The sequence below is a fragment of the Chiroxiphia lanceolata genome, chromosome 1 (assembly GCF_009829145.1).
Source record: "Chiroxiphia lanceolata isolate bChiLan1 chromosome 1, bChiLan1.pri, whole genome shotgun sequence".
Lineage (NCBI taxonomy): Eukaryota > Metazoa > Chordata > Aves > Passeriformes > Pipridae > Chiroxiphia > Chiroxiphia lanceolata.
In genome coordinates, this window is record NC_045637.1 from 123,293,212 (window position 1) to 123,317,977 (window position 24,766).

A 24,766-nucleotide genomic window follows, 5' to 3' on the forward strand; every position below is an offset into this window, starting at 1 on the left:
GCTTCTAGACCAGAGATGAATAACCATGCGCAACTTCTGAAGACTTCTGTAAAGTATCTTTAATGACTCTGTTCATGCCATTTTAAAAACAGTCACTTTCAAGAAGAAAATCAATATATCTGTATATTGTATTTGCTTTTCCCATTCCTCTTCCCATCTTTGCTAAAAGTTTGGCATCCACAGTATGTACAGTCTGATGCCTGGGAAGAGAGACTGAAAATTCACTCCAAGTTTCCAACTTGTTAATTATAGTGCACAATTCTTGTCAACTTCACCCTTTGACATCCCTTACCTCAGTGTAATAATAAAAAAAAAATGAATCCAAGTCTTTCTGTGAAAGCTCCCCAAAATGCCAAAGAGACCATCAAAATGTTTCTCTAATTTCTATATATGGCCTCTCTAACTTTAAAAAATTGATAAGCAGTCATGCAAATGATGGAAGAAACTCAGTGGAAGAGGGCAGCTATCACGATCTAGAGAGTTCTAGAAATATTGGGAATCTTTATATTAGACAGCAGTCCTTGGTCTTTCCTGAGAAAATATCTTCATTGCATCCTGGTAAGATTTCTGCAGGTAGGTATGAATGAGAAAAAAAATTTTGCTCATCTTTCTCATGACCCAAGCTATATCTATTCACCATTACCAAATGAAGTGTCTGCAACTGACCTTGGTAAAGTGTCATTTAACCAGAAATCTTTTCTTCACCAAATGCTTTAGAAGAGTTCTAAGTATTTTTAATTTGGTCTATGTTTGAGAAGGCCACACCCACAGCCCTTTTAAAGGAAGATGCCATGTGATGTTACTTAGGTAAGTGGATTCTCAAAACACATCCCCATCTCTTAAAACAGACAAGAAAATGGGCGTGACAAAATCCACATTACACAATATGCTGTATATACAAATTGAAAGACTGCATCTCATTTTTTCCTGTTACTAAATTTAACAAGATTCAGTAAAATATGGAAGCAAAGCACCAATAGCCATCTTTCCCCAAGTCCTTGAAGAATGTCTCAGCATCTCCTACAGGTCTTCAGATCTCTAATGTTTCTTCATTTGCCCCGCAAGTGTCTACAACACAGATTAAACAACTCGTCACTGGGAAAGCACGGACTTTGGAGTTGGCTATCCACTTGTCTGTTTCAGTGTTATATTCAAGAATGTGCCCTAAGCGACCAACACCCTGAAAACCAGCCAGGACATAGACTATAGATCCCACTGCAGCACACTTCACTGTTACACCTTTCCATGGCATTGGAGACACCATCTTCCATTCATTCATCTTGATATCGTAATATTCTACATTATCAAGGCCACCTACAAAACAATGAAATAGATAATTGCTTATTACATGATACTGTATGGTCTGAACTAGAGCATGCAAATATTCCATGAAACTGAAGTCTTTATTTTTAAGGTTTTGAAAACCCTACAGTAAAAAAAACAAACCTGAAAAAACACCCTAAGTTTCTAAACTAGCAGTTTACCCTTGTACAAATACAGAGAAAAGTAAAAAGGAGATTGAAAGTAAGATGTGTTGTAACAAATTCACATTAGACGCTTTCTAGAGATTCCAACGTGTTACTACTTCATGAACAGAAGAACTAACGATGCTGAATTTGTGATGGATTTCTGGCTAGTGACTAAAACTTAGGAACCTATCTGAAACTTCCCTATAGCTAGGGCATTTTACTCTAGAGGACTGACAGGTACCTTTACCAAAATAGGCCATTTACTGATAGAGGATGTCTCTCTTCATGATGCTAGTAAAATCACTGAAGTGTAAAAGCCTTTGATAAGGGCCAAAGAAACCAAGAGTTATTAGAGAAGAGTAGATTTTATGACTAAGATTCACTTCTTCAAGAAATATGTTAGTAATTACACCTTACAATAGCCACAAACATTCTGTTATCCCTATTTAACAACTCTGAGTCAGTTTTCACTTCCAGTCCTGAATTACTAGATCTGAGAGATTAAGAAACTTTTCTATCCTGTTAAGAGGTATGAGTCTTTCACCCCAGACATAACTCTTCCTCATTCTATTCCAGTAAGAACAGTCATTAACACTTCTAAAAGGAGCATTCAGCTAACATTGTACAAGATGGCAGCTCTGGCAGTTACAGATTGATAAAATGTTTGCGCAATAAATGCATCTACTGTTTTTGCATTAGGAATCAATCACGATGGAATAGTTTTAGTAGCCAATTAAAAATCAAACTATATTCTAAAATAGCATTCATCTGATATCAAGTATATCAGTTACCATAAATAGTGACTTTAAAACCTCATAAATGAGAACTTTCCATTTTGAAAAGCATTTTAGAAACCCTCAGTAATTAAAATTCAATTATTCTGGTAAATAAACTATTATTCTTCTAGTTTTAGAGACAAGGAAACAGGCAGATGATAAATGACTCGCCCACGACAGTAAGTCTTATTTCAAAGCTGGGCAGTCAAAAGAGCTTTCACATTTTCACCACTTTATAATATCTGACTATCTTTAAGTTTTTGGACTGAAGTTCCTAAAATAGTGGCTATACCTTTACCTGTCTCTCAAAAGAATGCTAAAATATCTCAAAACACATCATAAATAACTAAAAAAAAAAATTAATTCTCTTTTCTTAGATGCCTGGTTTAGCCATATTAACTACTTCAGAACTGGGCTACAGTGGGGGTACATATCTGAACTTGATGGTACTCTTATTAGTACAAGAATTTAAAAAATAAGATATAGTGAAGTGGGGAGGTGAAAAGAGGAAGGCAAAACTAAAGTGGCAACAACAGGATGTTTGATGGTGTTGCTCAGAGTTTTTCAGCTGAACAGAGCAGAATTCATTGCAAAATAGACCAGAGCAGAATTCATTGCTGTGTGACCAGCTAGAGAATTAATAGAATTAAAGTACCTAAACCATTTTGTCCACCCACAGCAAATATTTTGTCCTTTACAAACACCAGCCCATGATTCTTCCTGGCTTCAATCATTGGACACAGCTCAGTCCACCTGGGGAAAAAGAAACCCAAACACAAGAGGAAGAGTCACCATCTAGTTCATAGAAAATAAGTATAAAATATGTAAATGAAACCTATCATTAAGAAAATGAAACAGGGATGAGAGCTGCTTAAGAAAAACTGTCTTTCAAGTAAAGCTACAAATAACAGATTCCTCACTGCTGACTCAGGAAAATTCCTTACCATATACAGTTTTTCCTTTAGTCATCTATACTTGAGTCATTTACAGAGCTAGCAAAGACCCAAATGACTAAAAATAACATTAATACAATTAATACAATACTTACGTTTCGGTGGCTGGATCATAAACTTCACAGGAATTTAGGACTCTTCCAGAAACATTGTTTCCCAAGCTTCCTCCGCACACATAAATGAGACCATTGGCCTCTACCATTCCATGGCTGCATCGCTGAGTCAGCATGCTGGGCTTCGTGTGCCAGCTTTCTGTTCTCGTGTCATAGCATTCAAATAAATACAGTGCAGAATTTCCTTAAAAAAACAGAAACCCACCAAAGTGGCATTAATTTTTATGGTTGTCTTTCAAGGGAAGAGTCTAACAGCAATTATCAAACTGAGACTTGGTTTCTTAGTTGAAAAGGGAAAGCTGCTTTCCCACCTCCAAAAGCAGAGCTGACCAACTTGAAATTTGGGACTATTCAAAAGCACATACTCATAGTTTCTTTCACTCTTTTATTCCAGTAAGTAAGTTGATTAAATTGCTATTTTTGTTTAAAAACAACAAGAAAAAAAATAAAGTTTGGGGTTTTTTGAGGGGAATAAATGCTGAACAGAGATATATATATAGATTACTGATCCCCTGTCATCAGCTCATGCTACTCTTACTACTTGGAAATATACAGAACTTTCAGATGTAAAGATGTAACCATCTTTGTAAACTTACTATAAGTTCATGAGTTTTTTCTGTATGCAATGTGACTTGCCCAATTCCCAGAATACTTGTTGCCTTTGGAATTCTGATAGCTTGATTATGTCATACCATACTCCTGAATTATTAGCAATCACCAAACAGCTACCCCTCCTCACTTTATTTTCTTCCTGAGGAGTAGCAGATACTCATTTTCTGGAAGTGCAGGGTCTGTGTACTCCTCCCTCAGGGGCCAAGAAAACTATTACTGAAATCAAAAGCGATTTTTCTAATGAAGATACGTGGGAGCTTAAAGACATGTGCTGAAGTAACTGAATCACAGGCAAGGCAGAGAAAGCTGCATACAACTTTCTCAGAAAAGAACCAGGGTCCTTCTTCCCTTTGCTTCAATAGATATATTCACCTAGAACAGTTAAAGGTGGCTTTTCTTGTGCCTCTTCTTCCTTGGATTTCTACTTCCAAAAATTGTAGTGAGCAGTACTCACTACCAGTTGAGGGTTTGAACCTTCAAAACAATGCTATGTTTCCAGACCCAAAATACAGAAACAGACTCCTATAAACTGTGCATTTGTTTACTTCTACTCTGTAATTCTCAATTTCACCAAAAATTGTATAGAGTGGGATGTATTTTTTCTTTGATGTAAATAGTCACCCTTATTGTTTTGAAGTTGTAGATCTGTCTTTAATGTCTTTTTTTAACAGATAAAAGCTTCCATTTTCAGTATAATGTTAAGTATTTCTCCTGTACCAAAACAGAGTGGAACAATTCAGCTTCTAAACTCTGCTAGTTATTGCAAATAAAACAGGACTCCCACCAATTCAAGAAGGGGAAATGAGCCATGGACTGGCACAGTAATCCAACCTCTTCAATTGATGCAAAAAACAGGCAATTTTTTTACATTTCTTTGTAGCTAAACACACTGCAGCATTTTAACAGATTAATGCTTTTACATAATTGCCTGCTTCAAATTAGAAAATACTAGATTCAGGAGAGACAGACTTTTCCAAACATTCAGTGTTCACTGAATTCTAAAGAAAAAAGTACAGGCAAAATAAACTGCATTATTAAATTTGGGCTTTTACTGTTCTGTCTTGAGTAATATTTATGGAAAGCAAAGTGAAGCTGTGCACAGTGTGAGGGTAGTTTTCAAAGAAAACTGCTAAATTAAGATCTCCATTACAGTTGTATTAACTATTTAACACGTATTAGAAAATGAACTATACAATCAAAAGTTTCTATCATTATTACCCATGAACTGAAATGTGGGAAACTATGAAGATTTATGAGATTTTGTAGTGTTTCAAGTTTCCCAGTGCAGCCTTAGTTAAGTCTATTTCAAGTAATGGGAAAGGTGCTACTTCACATTTACCACGTGAGGTGGCAGCTGGGAACTGCCTATTCTGCTGCTTCATTAGACCTCTTAAAATATTTGAGGCCAAATTACATGGCCTACATGTTACAACCTCCCATTAAGTGACTTATCAATGTTAAGCACTGATTATGACCTTTTTTCTCTGTTCACCTCCCTCTGCACCGATGCAGAACTCGAAAGGATCTACTAGAAAATTTCTTTCTTCTAGGATTTTTTTTCCCCAGAACATAGCTTTTTTTAAATCTCTACTTTCAAGGATATATATAGCATGCCTACATTACAACTTTTGGGTTGTTGATGATGTATCAGGTGTAGACAAAATAAAATGTTCCTATAACATGATAGCATAAGTCAGCCTCCAGGGTTTTTTGGAGAGAGAAAAAATCCCAATGGTCTTATTTTTTCTTTACTATTTTGAGTAATAACATCTAGAGAAAGTATTTTATCTCCCTTTGCTGAAGCAAATCAACAGAATAACAAAATAAAAGAAGATAACTTCTGCCATTTAAAAGAAAAATTGGACAAATTCCTTTAGAGGACCAGGTATCATTTCACCACCGAGAGCAGTAGTTGTAAAAGATTTCTTTTCTACCTTTCTTTTTTCCCCTTGAAAAAAATCTCATTAGGCTCAACATATGCTGCATACAAGGAAGCTGTTGTCAAAATGCAGCTATTCTGGCCACATATCGCAGAAAATTTTAAACCACTCTAAGTTTTGTAGATTTATAGAAGTGGGACTCCCAAAATATATTTCATAGAATCACAGAATAATTTGGTTTGGAAGGGACCTTAAAGATCATCTATTTCCAACTCTCCTGCCATGGGCAGGACACCTTCCACTAGAACAGGTTGCTCAAAGCTCCATCCAACCTGGCCTTGTCCCTAGTTAACCCCTAAGAGCTGCAATCTACTTTATGCTTTATTTAATGTAAAGATTAATCATTTCATTCAGTGAAATCATTTTAAAAACACAGGTTGTTGGATTGGGCAAAGGGGGATAAAATCCTAAACATAGGAAAATAATCTCATTAGGCTAACATGGCAAAGTGCAGTTTCTTGTCAACAGTCATGCAAAAACCAGAAAAATTTCCAGCTATCTTTCTTTGTGCTTTTTTGTTTGTTTTAAAGATTTTTAGTGTCTTACCCACTTCTGAACCACCAGATGTATAAATTTTGCCCTCAGCAGCACAGGCTGCAAGGCTATCTCGAGGTGTTGGAGGTCCTAGCTTGGAATACCAGCTATCCTTCACCACATTGTAGCAGTCCATTCGCTTTATAGGGAAGAGCTGGGAACCACCCAAAATATAAACTACGTTGTCCCAGAAGACACAAGCTGCATCCCTGCGCTTTTCAAAGGGACATCGGATGTCTGTCCAGCTGTAATCCTGCATTACAAAGAACAAGTAATGTCTAATAGATTATAACACTTACCTGCACAGCGAGTGTTTTTCAAACAGAGCTTTTCATAGAGATTTAGATATGGTCAGTTTTAAGTTCCTTTTCAAAAAAAACATGAACACTGTTTATTGAAGAATACTCCTCAGGCGTACTCTTGAAAAATTCTTTTAGACACAGACACAGTTAGCTGCAATGAACCATGACATTATGAATTTCTATTTCATTCCCTGTGTGCACCCAGTACAACGTCCCTGAAAAACAGTTGTGTTTTTTCCAACAGAATTGACCTCCTGCTGCTATTATGTTAGAAACAATGGATGTGATCAATAAAGTAGGATTGCATTTTCTTTTATAGCAATGGAAGAAGACATCTTACATATAGTAACAGATTATTTCTAAAAAATAATAAAATACAGAATGTATCAAACAAAGACAATGGAAAAAGGAGAATATCCAAATTGACAAGCAACTCAGTTAAAAAGCTCTGATACATACTTTATTACCATGACAACTAGAAGCTTATTTACAGAATTTACAAAACACAAATGATCTCTAGCTATCCACAGTTGATCGCATGAGAAATAGGGTAATGCTCCATCACAAATACTGGCAGTCACGTTGCCTAGAAACTGATTTTGCACACATTGGCAAAATCAGCAAGTATCAAATATAGGCAGTAATGCCCAAAGCCTTAATAACACCAAACTCAGCAACTGATGGCAGACCAGGATAGCATACAGCACAAGAAACACTTCTTGAGTAATAGCATCTCACATATTCCATGAGCATAGTTTGTATCCTATACTGAACAGGAAAGTATGGGACCTTAACTGTTATCTGTGCCACCTCAAGAAGGTCTACCTCAACCTGCTGAATGACCTTCACTGCAATGGTTCACACAAGACGTTACATCATTACATTTTCTTAGCAAGGACATACTTCAAACACCTTGGTCAATGAGGAAGAACAGCGACTCCTACATGGGGGTTCAAAGAAAGAGAGGCAGAGCATGTTATAGTCCAAAACATCTTACAATCTTTTCTTGTAGCATCCCCCATATCAAGAAGAGCTGGCAGGTGCATGTGGCCCTTTATGGTGAGAAACAGGTCCTGGGGCATCCTAGAAAGGAAAGCCATACTACAGCATGGCAAAATAAATAGCTGCATAAATCTTAAGAAAATGTCTCAGCGCATTGTGCAAGATCAACATACTTTCTAGCTTAAACTTCTGGCAATTTTACAAAAAATCCTGTTGTTTTCCTTTACTGTTATAAAGGGCTGTGATCTGACCCACTTTTATAGCTTCAGCTCATGTATCCATTTCATCCATACCTTTATCAAACGGAAAGCCATAACTTGAGCATGCTCAGCAGTATCCTCCTCTTTCAGCAGGAGGCAATTTAGGCCATCCTCTTGCAATGCTCTTCAGTGTTAGTCTGTACCACACAGAATTGATTCAATTTTTGCATTTAACACATTTAGGAATTATGCAGAAGAGTTGCTTTACACCACAGCCAATATCCACACAGCCCTGGGCAGTGCAAGCCTCATTTCTGGGGGCCTGAGTAAGGAAAGACAGACCAAGACAGGTATACGGTGACACTTCCCCTGCTGATCTCTGTTTTCAACAAATGGTTGATTTCATCAATTTACTTAATCACTTATTAAAACTATCTGAACTCCTAAGAGCCACAAGACCCTGTGATAAGAATGGCACATGCAATTATGGGTCATGTGAAAAAGCACATTTCTTGTTTAAGACTTTTCCCTCATTTTCAGTTGATACCTCCTCTTCAAAGTTTGTCACAGAAAACAGCAGACATGCCCAATATGGACAACCTCCCCACTAACAGCTTATTGACTACACCTCCATCTCCTCATAAAAAGTATGCTGTTTCCCTTAGTCATCAAGAAATAGCGTTGCCAGGCATCTGTCACTTTTTACTTGATATTGTTGAATTTTACACTGCTAAAAAGTTAAAACTTCCAACCATTTCTGGTCACTAGAGACAGCAATTTCAAAAGAATAAGCATATTGCTGACATGAAATCTCAAAGTCATGTATAAATTTTTTATCAAGAACTCATAGAACAAAACAACCAGTATGTTATTCCCAACCTAGGGGGGAAAAAAAAGAATATATTTTTTAAAAATAATATGTGGAAAATTCAACAAGAAAATGCTTCCCACAACTGTTAATAAGATTTCTGGTAGTAATCTGAAAACAAACATCTCTACTCAAATTAGTGCCAGACTGCTCCATAACTGTTATACCCATCTGCATCTGCCCCATTGCATCATTTTGCTCTCTTGATGAAGTACATGCATCAATAGAAATACCAGTTACAGTGCAACACAAACAACAAATATAGTCTTAAACTCATACTGCTAACAGTCTCAACAAATAACACACAGTATCCAATCCAGTCTTATTTAAAGCACCCTTTTAACAAGAAGGAAATGAAAATCAGCATTAGAGACTAATCTTGTGTGCAAAGGCAGCAGTGAAAATTAAAATTTTTGCACTAGTTTTATCGTGTCAGAATTATGGAAATCTGTATTACAATTGTCAATTTAGGCGACATGAGATTTTAATTAAATTACTAAATTTAATTAAATTCACAAGTGAAGGACTAGGTCACTATTCAATTAACAGACAATAAACAAAATTTCAATTCTTTCCCAAGGTCCTAACCTTGCAAAAGTACGTACACAAGCTTAATTCCCTGCTCTGTGACCCTTTAATCATCTTTTGATGAGACTAATTAAAGTGAGTTAAATGCTAATTCAACGGGGGTTCTGGATCCTTGGCTTGTTGCATTTAAGAAGCTACTGTCACGGTTTTAAATATCAAACTCAGATACTCAAGCAAAACATTCAGAAAAGGACCTTTAAATAGATTAGAATTGGAAATGAAGTAAAAGCTATCCAACGAGACATGACAGGCTAGCTAAGAACACCCAAGAAAGGATACAAGCACTAGGAAAACATGCTTGTTAGAAAAACAATCTCCAATTTCCCACTTCTTGAATTTTCCTTCCCTGCCCCATTCTCCCTCTGCCCATTAATCCACGTGCAAGGCCATAAGTCTCGATCGGGAGGCAGTTCTGTAAAATTTCTTCCCAATTCAGCTACTTTTTGGTGTTATGCTTGGACAAATAGTCTATGAAAGAAAAAGGCATTTTACCCTATGCTTTATGTAGACTTAGGGATGGTACTTTTTGTCCACAAAACAGATTTCTTTGCCAAAACCATGTAACTGTTTGAAAAGTTCTGAATGCCCTGATCAAAGACTTCCCCAACTCAGACCTTGGAAAAGAAAGGATTATCTGCTCTGCACCCCTCACCTCCTCATCCCCAGCTGGAGTACTGCTTATCTTGGGTATGTGTATGAAGGAAAAAGGTGGTCATTAGCTGGGAATCTTGAACTCCAAATGGAAATTCATATCAAATATCTCTCAATCTAAGTCAGCAAAGGTAGTAGGTTTTTCTTCTCCCCAGGCTTGAGTGGTACTCAAAGAAGGTGGCTTCAATTTCATCTTACATAGGAATGTGACAGAAAAGTTCAAAACACATCCCCAAGGCTCATTCATTCTGAATCAGATTTGACAGGGCTCACATTGACTATAAAGTTCACACAGATAACACACAAAACCGTTTGAAATCATAACAAGCATTTAATATGCTGAGTTAGAACCAGAATTTCTGCACAAAATATTACATGCATGTGATTTCATAACTTAGAGAGCCCTGATGTTTATGTAGCAACTTTTTTCTGTATTACTACATGTGCTTGCCTGGTAAAACAGAGTATGGGTAATCCTTCTGCATGCAGTTGATGTTTCTAGACCATTTAGTCTGTATAGCTGAAACATACATCACTCCTGTGGCTCGATTTTATTCAGGAAACATGGGAACAAATTTCAGGCAGAACTTGGTTGCTATAAATTGGCCAACTCTAAGTTTTTTGTTGAAGAAACTCACTCTTTTCCACTTACGTAATACGTTCTCCCCATTCCCCATCCCACTCTTTACATACTCTTAAGAACAAACAAAATTCTGAACCATTAATATTTAGAAGTGGTTGCATATTTATAATAAATGCACTAAAAAAAACCCCCTTGCACTTCAAAACTGGATTATACACTAAAATATGAGCCAATAACTTAACAGTGCTAAAAAAAATTGCTTTGAGTTACTCTAAACACATAAGCGCATGCACATGCATACAGACTTTTCTATATTCCTAACCAATTGCCTGATGTTCTGGTGACCTTTTATTTCTTTGCAGCTGTGTGATGCACATACCAATCAATTCTCAACTCATGGATTGATCAGATCTCTGTATCTAATATTGCCAAGAAACAAACACAATCATTGTATTCAAAATGACGTATTACATCTTGGTACACAGACTTAAAAGTAGTTAATTAACCATATTCTTCCAACTGTATACCCAAGAGGCAGGGAATACATCCTTCCTAATACCATTTTGTAGATCATAATCTCTTAGTTAATACCATCAGCAAATAAAACAGGTGAGATTACAAACAGTGAATCTTAATGCATTCTGAGGTAACGATTACCTTGGGATTAAAATATCTGCAGGACTGGGGCTGTGAGCCTCCAAACAAAGCAATGCGATAATCGTGTTTTTTTCTTCTTGGCCGTGTGCCTTCCACTAACTCTTCTCGGTCTTCTGGGGAAAGGAGGTGGTACCGCATCCCACCTGGAACGAAGACAACAACTGTTGCAGATCTAGTGTAGCTCACACATAGCAAGGGAGGTTTCAGAGGCAGGGACAGGGGAGAGAGGGAAGAGAAGGAAAAGCGAGAAACTAAGTTTCCAGATTACACCTATGTAGCTTTGATTTAAAAGGGAAGAATAATGCACAGCAGCACATGAGGATAAGGGCATACATCAAGACTTACACCTTGTCTCAAACTGCCTGCTCCACACAATAAGGACATGGATATAGACTCATGTTATACACCAACTGATCGATAGCTAATTTATACAATATTAACAAGCAATTAAGTTTGTTGCATTGAAACAGGCAGAAGGAGGCAAACCCAAAGAAAAGGAACAGCAAAACTGGGAGTCTAAAGAGGACAGTGCTAACATTAAAAGAAGGGACCTGAGTACAATGAGGAGTCCCTGTGGCACCTCCTCACGCCACAGTTTCCGATTGATAAGAAGGCATCTCTAGCACACTGCACACTCATGAAAACCCCTTACTTTTGTTCTTAGCTGACAATGCAAAATATTAGTTATAACTGGTAGAAGAGAATAAGCATTCTCCTAAGAAACATTCCAGAGAATGCAAAAATATCGGTGACATTACAGGACACTAAAACTACACAAAAATCCTTATTTCTTAAACAATGCATCCAACTCCATGTTACACAAGAAGTATGACTGAGATGTCAAAGGTCAGCAAATACTTACCAACATATAGGTTAATTTGAATCTTGCTCATTGAATCTGAAGGAAAGCAGTTGTGTACTGTTTTTTAGATCTACACTAAAATGAAGCCAACTAGTTAACTCCTACTGAAATCAAAAATTTATTTCCAGAATATTTATTAACATCTAGGCTTTTCTTTCTCACATGACAAAATGGTATCTAAAAAACAAAGAGGAAGCTTGTTCCCTATCTTATTTGCACCTTGAGAATGCAAATGTAGGATCAATCATTTTAGGATCAATGGTCAGTATATACTAGAGATAAAAATAGTGCAACGTAGAGTTAACAATCTAATTTGCTTAGGGAAGCTTTATAATACTCAAAATTTTGACGTGAAGTATTTATTTTATTAATTCACATATGAGCATGAATGATATTGAAATTACTAGTGTGTCCCAAAGGCAGACTAACTTCCAATTACTCTAATGAGTCATTGACAAAATCTCCATTCCATTACTTCTCATGGAATTCATGTCATTTGCTAGGAGAAAACAAATGAAAGTCACACTGTTACATAAGATAGGTTTTATTTACATAATAATCTCCTAATCCAACTTCAACTAAAGGCAACATACTAGAGGGAACACAGTCAGATGGATTTAATGTGGGTATGTTGTCAGAGCATTTAAAGCAAACAATCCTCAAAAATTCCACAACATTTTTTTAATTATACAGAACATTATAAAGATTTCAGCTAGAGGTCACTTACTGATCACCATTTTAAGGCATTCTGGGTTATCCTGAATAAGTGGTTCAGCCTGAACTGTTTTACTTAAGAAGTTCTTTGATATCAGAGGAAATCGGACTTTAGCAAGAATATCAACCATGTACGGCTGGCGATTGGGCTCATCGTACTTCAGCCATCTGACTGCTGCATCATAAACCTTAAACAAGAGAGATGGAAAGAAAAGAATAAGGTACATCACCACACAGTAAGACACATAACTGAACCCTAATGCTCTAAACTGGAGGTTAATTTATAGTATCATTTTAGTATGTGTGGATCCATCGACATCTTCCAGAAAAAAACCAACCCCTACCCCAACAAAACAGTTACTGAACCCCAAAAAAGGACAATACTCAGACATGAAGTAAAACAAATACACAACCACAGAATAAAACTCATCAACAAATTTTAAAACTCCTACTACTTCTGCTATTTAACTTTTTTCCTCCAAATGGAAAACATGAATCTGCAATTCACATTTATGTGCGTAACTCCTGTACCAGGTTAAGTCTAGTATTTGAAGTCCAATGCCATAACATCAGTAATAATTCCCCAGAAACGTTCAAATAGCTTCTACTTGATATGGTTTCCTAAGATGACAAACTGCTTCTGTTACCAAATCATCATGTTAGGGATCCCAATACATTGCTATTGTTATGTCTCAGGAGACAATTTAAATCAAAGTTTTTAGCTGCAGACTACTGTAAATTTATCAGAGGGCCTCCTCTCTTTCTCCTCTTTACATGAAAAGGTAATGTGTTTCCTTAAGGGGCAGTGAAGACAGAACAGGAAAAGTAACCATGAAATCTGCTCTATTTATGACTGTACTGCAAGTCAGGAAGAAATGAAACAGAAGTCCAGTATTATACATGAACTATGATACTCCCATGCTGCTCTCGGACACAGCAGGCTTTATCTAGTAGCACTGACTCTAAAGTGGCAGGATAACTTCATTACAAGCACAGCCAATACCTATGCCTGTAGCTGAAATTGGTCACAATAATCAGTAGTGAGTGACTGAGACATAACATGGAAAGACATTTAATGACAGAATTATTCAGAAGGACTACTAAACCACCCCAGCTATAATTTTGCAAAATTACCAGGGAATGAGGGAAAGTAGAGAAAAAAATACTTATGGCTCAATTCCATCAGCTAAGGAAATTCAACAGAATGACTGGGATGGAAACATTGTATAGGACAGGCAGTAATTATTGCCACCTTTCTTTTTGTACTAAATGCAAATATGCTTTACACCAGTACAGACATTAGAGTACTATGTCAATTTTCTAGCAGTACTCACGAGAAATAAGATTCCTATAGTACCACTGGCAAACTTTTGTAGTTTCATACTGCACACTGCTAGTTTCCTAAAGGAATTGTAATGATGATATACAATATGTTTTCTACCACTGCTGCCAGGTTAAAGTATGCCATCCTACCTTACCAACAGAACTTCAAGAACGTGAATTCCAAAGTGTCATTCTGGCTGCAAGCCAAACAACACTTCCAGCTCTGAGAATGTTACCCTGTGACCTGATTTTCATCCAGCACTCGGTAAGAATGTTGAACTGTGACATAACTCATATTTATACTTCTAACCAGCCTACATCTATATTCAGTGACCTGATATTATCCCCCATTCCCAGTAATTCTTATTTTCATGAAGTACATCACCACACTGTAAGACAAATAACTAAACCTTAATGCTCAAAATTGATTCCTCTGCCTGTTGGAGGTCAACATAAATGGAAACTTTATAGTCAGCAATACATCCACTTCTAAGTGGACACACACACCATCTTGGCTACAAGAGCTCTCAGTTGAACTTCAAAAGCATGAGTCAATTCATGATGCCATACCCAAAGAAAGTTAAATTAAATTAGATTTCAGTTTGTTTTCAACAGATTTGACTGAGAAGCTACAAGCATCCAGAAGCTACAAGTACTACCCAGCTGCTACAACCACCCTACAATCAATGTTTTGGGCTGCAGTGCAGACACCTATATGCTTCCTGTTTTCCTGCAGCAGGAAGAACAAGCTGGCAAACAGGTATTCAGGGCTGTAATGTAAGCTGAATCAAGCATTCCAAGTAGGACAGCTGCAAATGTAACTTCTACCACAGCTTACAACTTTTAATTGAGTGAAACTCCAGGTTCCTTTCAGCGACCTAAACTTTTTTATGTCCACTCCCTAAATAAGGGCCTTCCATCACTGCCAATGCATCTAGCTTTCAGTGTTTTGCTCATCTTGCTTCCAAGTCCCTCAGTCCCCCAGGCTTAACTTGTGTATGCATATGTTTCCATCAGAAGCAACTCCTCTCTAGAATAGATACCGTACTCAGGTAGAAACATGCAGCCATTAAGGTCCAGTCTGCTCACACTTTGAAGCACATAAATCCCAATCTAGAAGCAACTGCTATGATACATCAAACTTAATTTAGCTCATATACTATGGAATCAGAAGCCCTATAGCTATCTCAATAAAGGAAACTGCTATGCTAATTCCCTCTGTGACTTCTTTCTTCCTAGTTTGCTGAAACACATACATAAACCACACCTGAAATGTGAACATTTATTAAAATTTTATTTTGACCAAGCTAGAATGAATGTTTTATTCCACAATTTAGCAAGCACTATGTGCATCATATCCTCTAGAACACCAGAAGTGAGATACTTGAATGCATGCAACAAGTTCTTGATGAAAAAAAGATAGTGAAGTTCAGTGCTCTTAGCTGGTATGGAATGGGGATCTCACCTGGTCTTCTGCCCTCACTGTCAATGTATCTTGGTTCAGGAGGTGTGTCACACGCTTAACATCCAGCTGAAGAAACTCATCTGTCTTGTAAACTTCAGTGAAATGCTGATGGATGAAGTCATCTGCAGTGGCTTTCAGTTCTGGGCAGTCTAGGCATTCTGCTAGCACACTTATGCCTATGAAGTAAGAAAAAAATCCTTCCAAATTTGAACTGCAATTACCTTTAATATATTAAAATAGAATATAATTACCGTAATTTCAGTGATACTTGCAACCCCAGTTTAATATTTATTACCATTTTCTTTTTTTTTTAAACACATGCTATCATAACTCATCTGCAACTCAAGACAAACTAAGACAAGGACAAGCTGCTTATTCCTATCCCTTCCAAACTAATTGGAATGTCAGACTTGCAACGCTTGCTGTACTAAGTATCTTTCCAGCACTATTTCCTCATGTTTCTTTCCCCATTATGAAGCCAACAGCAGTACCTTAACCAACATGCCACAACAACAAAGTCTAACCAGAACAGCTTGAGAAACTGGATCCAGGTTTTATGACCTTCCCTGACCTGCTCATGCAGCATCAGTCACCAACCAAGCCCAATTTCCTTCAAGAGTCATGGCGAACTGTGACTTTTCTATAGAGGTAGCACAATCAGCTGCAGACCAACACAAAAAAGTCATGTCCCTGTTGCTGGAAGGGCAGAATGTTGGCACAAAGTTATAAATAGCAACTGTTACTGAGAAGCACCATTGCCAGCCTTCCCACTAGAAACTACATAACCACAGAGCTTTTAAGCAGGAACTCCTGCTCATCATGCTACAACCTTCCTCCTTTTATGGAGGAGATGGCAAATGTACTAGGAGTAACTCACTACCCCATGGGCTACAACTAGTCAGAGCTGCTCTAAGTAGTAAAATGCAAAGTAGAAAGAGAAAATCCATGTGTATGACCTCTTGACAAAATTTCAAGAGATTCAAATTAAGCCATGGTCTCTTTCAAATCCACTTTTTTAATAAACCATACATTTGTCTATAAGTCTGCACAGAATATGTTTCAACTTACAAACAATGCCTTAAGGAAAAAAAATATTTAATCTTTATCTCCCTTTTTGCTATAAATTAGCAACAAAGTATGCAAATGTTAGCACAACTGATTTTCCAGCTACATAAAAGCCACTCAAAGCAAGCTTAAGTGGCATTTTCCTTAGTAGATAATGCCTTTCTTCCAGCAGTTGTTTCAGAGCCACAGCTGTACTGCATCGAAGTGTCAGTTGAATGTGTAATTCAGACACTCTGCAAAACATTTCTATTGCTATTATAAACATCTGTAACATGATTGAGCTGTTACTAGGAGAATTACCTAACAAATGTCAGTAAGAAAGCCTAAAAAAAAATTTCTCTTTAATCTCTGATTAAATGAAGTGCACCAAATCTTAAGCATGAAAAAGTACTTAGTTCTACTTGTTTACCTTTTCTGTAACACCAAGTTCACATTACAGTTACAGAACATATTATATCAAACCTGCCCAGATGACATTCATGGATTTCAGTCAAAATGAAAAGTGAATAAAACCAAAAGTAACCTAAACTTATTCTGTTCATTCTTGTAGAAGATATGCTAGTTTTGTAAGTTACAAATCTGTCAAATTGTGTCTTCAAGTACAGTAACAATTGAAAGCTCCACCTTTTCAACTGTGGTTCTCTAACCAACAAGAAGCCCCAGTGTCCTGCCAAGCTGGATGAGATCTTGCACATTCAGTGGACCCTGTGGCAAGGGGAAACAGTTCAGATCCAGGCAAAATTATTTTTATTTGCCTGGATTTAGCCAAACATTACTGTCTTTTAGACAATATTATCTACTTTTCAGGAACAGCAAAGTTAAAAAATAAACAGTAAGTTTAAGTCTATTTCTCTTACCAAGACAATTGGAAGCATCAACTTGTTCTTTTAAAAAGTCCACACACATTTTTTTCACAGGTTCAATTTGATACTGGTTTGCTGCATCTAGTAAAGACTGGACGTTATTGCTGTTAACTGAGATTCTGAAAAAGAGAAGGTATAAAATTAGCATCACTGAAATTACCTCATTTGCTGCAGTAAAAAAAAGAAAAAGGCAACTTACGCCAATTCACAGAAACGGCAAAATTATTTCCCTGCTATATGCCCAAGAATCTTTCACACACAGTCTGAAGACACAATCTCCCTTTATGATCTTTCCAAACTGCTTTCATTTGCTCTGCTTTACCGCGGCAGGGCAAAGGGTAACCAGTCCTGGGATCTGAAGAATAAGCCTGTCACACAGGTCCACTGCTGTCCTATACTATTGCTTTGACTTGTGTGGTTAGACACTAACACCAAAAAAAAAAAAAAATCAAAACCCAAAAAGACCTTTTTTATGACAGTTTCTTACTCCCAAATAGATGTCAGCATCAGCAAACTGTGTCTAAACCATTGTCAGAACTGCCCTGGCTGATTTGCCCAGAGTTCATCAGCAGAACTAGTATGGCAGTGCTTCAAGAGAAGGTACAGGACCCACAGACTAGGGCTTGGGAACTGGGGCAGGCAACTGTGTGGTTGGGGTGGGGTGTCTACATGGACGTCTCTCACCACTCACGGGAGTATACAAGAAGATTTCTCTTAAAAAAAAAAAAAAAAGAGAAAAGCCTCCCTAATGAGAGCTAATCCCATTAGTACAAAGATGAAAGGCCTGCCATCCATAGATCTAATTAAAGCTGATTAAGTACTGTTTACAATCCTCACCATCTGTAGGAGCTCTGTTTGGGGGAAAAAAACAAACAATCCACAAAAAATCCCAAACACACTGACAACCTGAGATAGGAGGGAACTGCTGTCCACAGAACAGTTACCCACACTGCCTGTTTTGAGACGAAGGTATAACTCCTGGAAATGGTTCCATGCCATAGCTACCATGGCCACAAAGAGAGACTGTGCTGACAACAATAAGGGCCTGAATTTCAGAAGAGTGGAAAATATCATTTGACTCTAACACTGAAGTCAAAAGCTTGAAGTGCTTTGAATTGCTTTCTGGAGACAAATACCGTTCTCTTTGGTCTGTAGACCTTCCTACTCATTAAAAAGGAAAACAGAGGAAGGATAGAAGGTCTAGTCACATCAGGCTTTAAACAAAGTAAAGAACTGCACTGGTAGCAAAATTGATGAATCACAAAAGCATTATTTTAAGATTTTATCATTTACAATTGTCAGGCTTCCTAGAAAAAGTGTGAGCTTTAATAACAAAACTACCTTGCGGTATAAGCAAACTCCACAAGCTGTTCAATAATGTCAGGCTCTGCATCTTTTAGCTCCACTTCAAAGGACTTTGATTCAATCATATTTGCTGCAAATAGATTAAAAAACAAACTTTTAATCAATAAAGCCACTACAGTTATTGTATGTTTTGCAAACAGTAGAAAATAAAGTGATTATACAAAGTGCTAAAAACAGCACACAGTTGATTGCGGTTTTCCCAGGGTTACTAATGCAAGTCAGGGAAGAAAGGAGGCAGGGGAACAAACAGGATCACTGGTGTGTGTACATGCTTGTATTATGTAAATTATGATAACTGTATTAAACAGAAAAGGTCATAGATGTTGTTGACTGCAGCACAGACTGCCAAGTTAGCATTACCAAAACCAGGAAGCACACGTTGCACTATCAAAAGCCATTTCCACATTCAAGCCGAGTTTAGGAATAGATACATTTCCGGAAGAATTTGCAATGGAAAGTTAGAACTCGCTTCACTAGGAAGGCTTTCTGCCTAAACGGTAACTCTCTCAAAGGCAGTTTCAATGCTTCCCCCCCCCCCCCCCCCCCCCGCCATAGCAAGAGAAGCTCTCAGCCTTGCTCTCTGGTATGCAAAGAGATAACATGTTTGCAGACATGTACAAGGCCTCCTTGGGCCAGAGAGAGTGTGAGGGAGGAGAGAGAGAAGATACAAAAAGCCTTGGAGGAGGCAGGGCTTTGCCTTTTGCCCCTGGAGGCCTGATGTGTGCAATATCATAAAAAAGTGGTCCTTGCATCTGAAATAAACCTTTTTTTTAAATCCTTCCACTGCCTTGGCATTCTTGGGAAGAATAATTGTCACACTGATAACAATGGAGACAGCTCCAGGCTTCACACACACAGGCACAGCACTAAGCTTGCCCACAGATGGTTACCAGCTGACCACTGAAAGGCACAGTTATTTTACTTCTACCTGACTTTGATTTCACCATAGTTTTACAATTAATGGATAAGGCATACAAAAGATAAGATACCATGCAACAGAATTTTTAAAGAAAGCATAAACACAAGTATTATAGAATTACAGAATCACTGAGGTTGGAAAAGACCAATAAGATCATTGAGTTCAACCATTAAACCATGCTCCTAACCTCTGAAAGCCTGTCTTATATGCAGAAGTGCCTAATGGTGGGAAGCAACAGGGCAGACAAATTCTGTCATGGGAGCAAAACCTCACAATTTTCAGGTTAAGGGAAGGGGATTGACTCTAATACAGAGTGTGGGCCCCAATTATTAAGAGAGTTTATATATGAAGTAACACCTGACTTGATCAAAAGAGTGTTAAAGGGAAAATGAGGGGAGGGGTGAACAGAGATGAATGAAAGGACACAAAGTGAGAAATCTTCATTTATACTTATCCCTCAACCTAATCATTTTCATAAAATAAAAACCTGTCAGCCACAAATCTAGCAGGACATAATCATAAAAGTTTAAAATCAATCGATTTCAAAAGACTTACTAGTAAACATCAAGTTAAAAAAATGACTGGCTGAAGCAAGCACAACACGGTGAGCTGGGATCTTTCTTTCTTGAACCATAAGAATGACATCACAGAGAGTTTTCTAAATCAGAGGAAAAAAACAGACAAAAACCACAAAAATCAGCATTTTTTAAAATATTTGAGCAATATTCCTTTAAGAACAACTTATGAAAATGCATTGATTTTTGTAACCCACACAACTCAAGAACATTATGTGATAAAAAGGTTTTCTGAAAATCAAAGTTCAGTAAACCTGGAGAACTATCAAAGGTCAGTTTACCCCTGAATTTGTACCTTAAGAATGGCCACAAATAACTTATGAACTCTGATTATAGTTTTTCCTGTGGCATTTACATCAGCCTCCAATAACGTAGGTTCTGCAGGGGCTGCACTCTTTACATCTCTCAGTCACTTTCCTCTACTCTGCTGCTGATTTTCAAGAAAATTCACAGAAATCTCATATCGGAAGGCTGCCATCATATTGCCCAACTGGAGTGAAAGTTATGAATGAGTTAAAAGCTTTCAACGGAACATTTTAAAGAAAATGTATCTGAAAAATACCACTTCCGTGGAAGGGTTTGACTGGTCATACATGATGAGCAACTAGCATGCAGACAAAAAAATAATTTATTTCTCATTTGTTTGCTATCTATATGTAGGCAGCTAGTTTCTCCCCTACACGTGAACTGTCATGCACTAGAAGGAGAAAGGAATGTGACAGAACTTATAAAAGTTGTCAGAAGAGGTGAGAGGAGAGTAAGGGATTGGGGTAACACATAATTTGAATAGATGCTGAAATGGTATCCTTTCTAAGAACATACTGACTGAAATAAATGCATACGATACTGCAGTTAATTATAACATACTCTCTATTAAGAAAGAAAAACCAAGCTGCACTGCTTCCTCAAAATACAGGAATTCATTTTTGACTACTACCTTAAGTTCATGGATCTACCTTCAGAAACACCTACCTACAGTCATCCCAATGCTAACCTTGAAAAAGAATGCTTCTACTGCGGGTAATATATACATGCTTAGAACTGTGTCAATGTTTTCCACGTAGAGACAATATTATCTAGGGCCCAGGTCAAGGGGTTGATAACCCATATGTACAGTCCCTTCAAATATGTCTGTCTTCTTAGTTTTTTTAAGGACATTCAGAAGCAAATGTTGGACAAAATATAAATGATAAGTTTCAAAAATATTATTTAAATGAAAGTTAGATGGGGGTGACACATGGCTTGCTTTGTACATCTGTAGCTTTAAACTATATAGGACTGAAATAACAAAAGAGACCATTCTGAAAAAATTTCAGAGAAATCCTTTAAACCTGAAATTCCTAGCACTTCTGGTTCAAAACAAGCACCAGAAATTAACAGTATAAGGTACCATAAAATCCTCTGGCCAAGCTTTGCCAAGACATGCAACTGTTGCTTGAGCTCCACACTGCATTTGTAAGACACATTTAATGCCTCATCTCAGCTTTAGAAGCACCTCAGATGTTCTAAGGCTTCTGTGAGTGCATTTGCCAACCAAAACAGACCATCATTTTAGTTTCTTTCCCTGGGATGTTTCTGGGTGTGACTATTCCATTTCAAGTAATGCTCTTGTAAGGATTTCCGCACTTCTTTCCAGAAGAATCCATTGCTGTCACTGGGTCGCCTCCATGATGCAACCAGTGACTGGTGTTAACCAAAGGACACACCCCAACGTGAGCTTCTGCAGAGCATTTCACCTTCCAAATAACAGGTTCAGCAACACCTTGCAGCTCTATCCCAGCTTCACTTCCAATGACTCTTTCTTGGCTGACCTCCACTCAGCTGCAAAGTTGCAACAAAGGCTTTATGCACATGCTGTCCAATAGTTCTGTAAACCCACAAAAACGTGGGTCATCAAGTGCTAGAGATCAGCAACAAGTGATCCTGCACTAAACACACTTGGCCCCAACACCTCACCTGTACTGAGTGCAGGTATGGCCATGGTTTACTCTAAACACCTGTACTCATGGAGGCTGCCTCTTGATCTCAGCTCACACAAAAAGCAGCCTCCTCAGAATTAGCTCTACTTTCCCATCAGCACATCTTCCTACAGCATTAATCTACTGCAGATAAATAGCTAGTGCTCCACATGCATGTTGACATTTCCATCACAAGAAATTTTTAACTCATATTCAGGTTTTATAACCACAGCATAGTTCTTGACTTATCAAAATACAAGAAGAAAGAGCTGCCTGTAAATCGTCTTTAACTTTAGCACAGCTAATCAGCTGAAACCAGAATATTTTTCCTTTAGCTCCTGCTAACTTCCTAATTTTATCCTACATAATCACACCTCCCCCTGTCCCCTCAATAATAGTTAACCTCCTCTTACAAACAATTCCTAAAGGAAACAGAAATGTCATGAAATATGCAAGAATTTCTGGAGCAGTCAGCATTGCATGGGATATGCAAAGTTACCATCTGAGGTCAGATAAGAAGTTCCCATGCAAAATTCAGTGCTGTATCTCCCTGGGCATAACAGAGTCTAAAATCTGAATCACAAATACACACAGATTTCACAGCACTTAATCCCGATGCTCTCACTCCATGTGTTTTAGAGTAACTCGTAGCTACCTGAGAGTTATCACTTTACTACACTGAAAGATGAGGTACTTACACAGAATGACAATATGGTGCCACGTAGTGGAACAGGGTAAAGCACGAATTCCCTGTGCTGAGGACTGTACATACATCTAAGGGAGGGCAATATTTCTTCTATCTACTTAAAAATCATAGCAGCATCTGACACCCCCTTTTAAACACTGACGGAGGTATGAGCTGAACACTGATGAACTAAGTTATGAGCTCAGCCACACCTTGGGATATGTTTACGCGATTAGATCAGAAACAAAGCCTACATCAAAAAAGTAGATCCCAGGCTTCAAGTCTTTACTCTGCTACCTGAAGTCAGTGAAAACAATATTGTTTTTCATATATAGGAGCTTAGTTCCATGAAACGGTTTATAGAGATAACATAATTGACTGTGCTTTAGTGAGAGAAGAACAGGGCTGAAGCGCTGGAGAAAAACGGAACCAACACTGGTATCACTTCCGAGGCCAGGACCCAGACAGCTGGGTCTGAGTCTCTGGACTGAGTCTCTGGCAAGACTAACACTGGAGGACAAGCATCTAAACCGTAGAAGATACAACACATGACAGTGTTGTATCTATGAAGCCCCCACATGTTCTGCCTTCAGAGGTAGCTTTCATTCTGGCTCCACATCACTGTGTTTGAATGAATCAAAGTTCCACAATCAAGCTAGCTCCTCCAAAGAGAGGAAAGGTTTCTTCATATGCAAGGAGTTATATGGATGATCCATCTGCTCTTGTATCAGAAATGTAAGCTTTTTTATAAAGAAGAATAATTTAAAACCAAACATTTCTTTTAGTTTTAACAGCTCAACTGAAATGCACTTGCACGATTGTAATTTTGGTTACTACTCTCGCTCTACTGGTAAACAGAGGAGTCACCTTTAATAATCATTGGACTATTGACCAAGAAAGCTGATCAGCCCAAAAGGTCAGAATTTGAGGCCAGATGAGGCCACCAGACTCCTACAGTGCCACTGACCTCCCAGTAAGATGGCCAGAGGCATTCAAGAAGAAATGCTACCTGTGAAACCAAACCATGGTTACAGCCATCCCTCTCCTCCCGTTGCAGTTTCACTGTTCACGGGCACACAGCCAGTTCGTTCAGAGAGGAATTCCACATCACCACCATTTTACTACCCTCAGGTTTCTGTTCGAAGAGGGCTCTGTGAATGCCCCAGCTGAAGACACTGGGCCATCACTCGCAGCCTCACTCGTGCCCTACCACAGGCAAGGCGTTATCTTATCTGATAAGGAAAAGCGGCTCCACGGCGTCTTCTGCCTCCAGCGCCCACAATGAGCCCACGCAAGGAAAATCGGAGCTCGCTACTCTCGCTGTGCGGCTGCCAGAGACCCTGGGCCCCCCGCGGTGCCATGTTCGGGGAGTCATTCACCGCATCACGCTCCAGGGACGAAAAGCCCACGGAAGCCCACGCGCGGGAGCTGGATCGGGATGTGCCTGCAGGGCAGGAAGCGGCCCCGCGGGGCTGGGGCTCACCCAGGCGAGCGCCCCCCGTACCTGCTTGCGCATGGTGTTCATGACGCCCATGAAGCTGGCGAGCAGCTTCGCCTCCTCGCGGGCCGCGAGTTTCTTCTCCGTCTTCTTCTTGCTGCTCTTCTCCGACCCGGGCGCGGCCATGCTCGCCCGCGCTCACCGCCGGCGCGCCGCCCCCGCCCGCGAACATGCGTCCGCCGGCTGCCGGGCGGCGAACAGAGGCTCCCCCCGCTCGGTGCCGGGG

At 38.5% G+C, this 24,766-nt stretch overlaps 1 protein-coding gene across 1 annotated transcript; it reads right to left on the minus strand.

Moving 5' to 3' along the window:
- Positions 1-44: 44 nt before the first annotated feature.
- Positions 45-24,766, minus strand: KLHL7 (kelch like family member 7). Its single transcript, XM_032682466.1, has 11 exons — positions 24,547-24,766; positions 20,380-20,482; positions 18,882-18,975; positions 17,535-17,659; positions 15,613-15,788; positions 12,838-13,012; positions 11,249-11,391; positions 6,410-6,650; positions 3,294-3,495; positions 2,901-2,998; positions 45-1,314 (listed from the first exon to the last, which is right to left on the minus strand). The coding sequence occupies exons 1-11, from the start codon at positions 24,664-24,666 to the stop codon at positions 1,031-1,033; spliced, it is 1,761 nt and encodes a 586-aa protein (XP_032538357.1). The 5' UTR covers positions 24,667-24,766; the 3' UTR covers positions 45-1,030.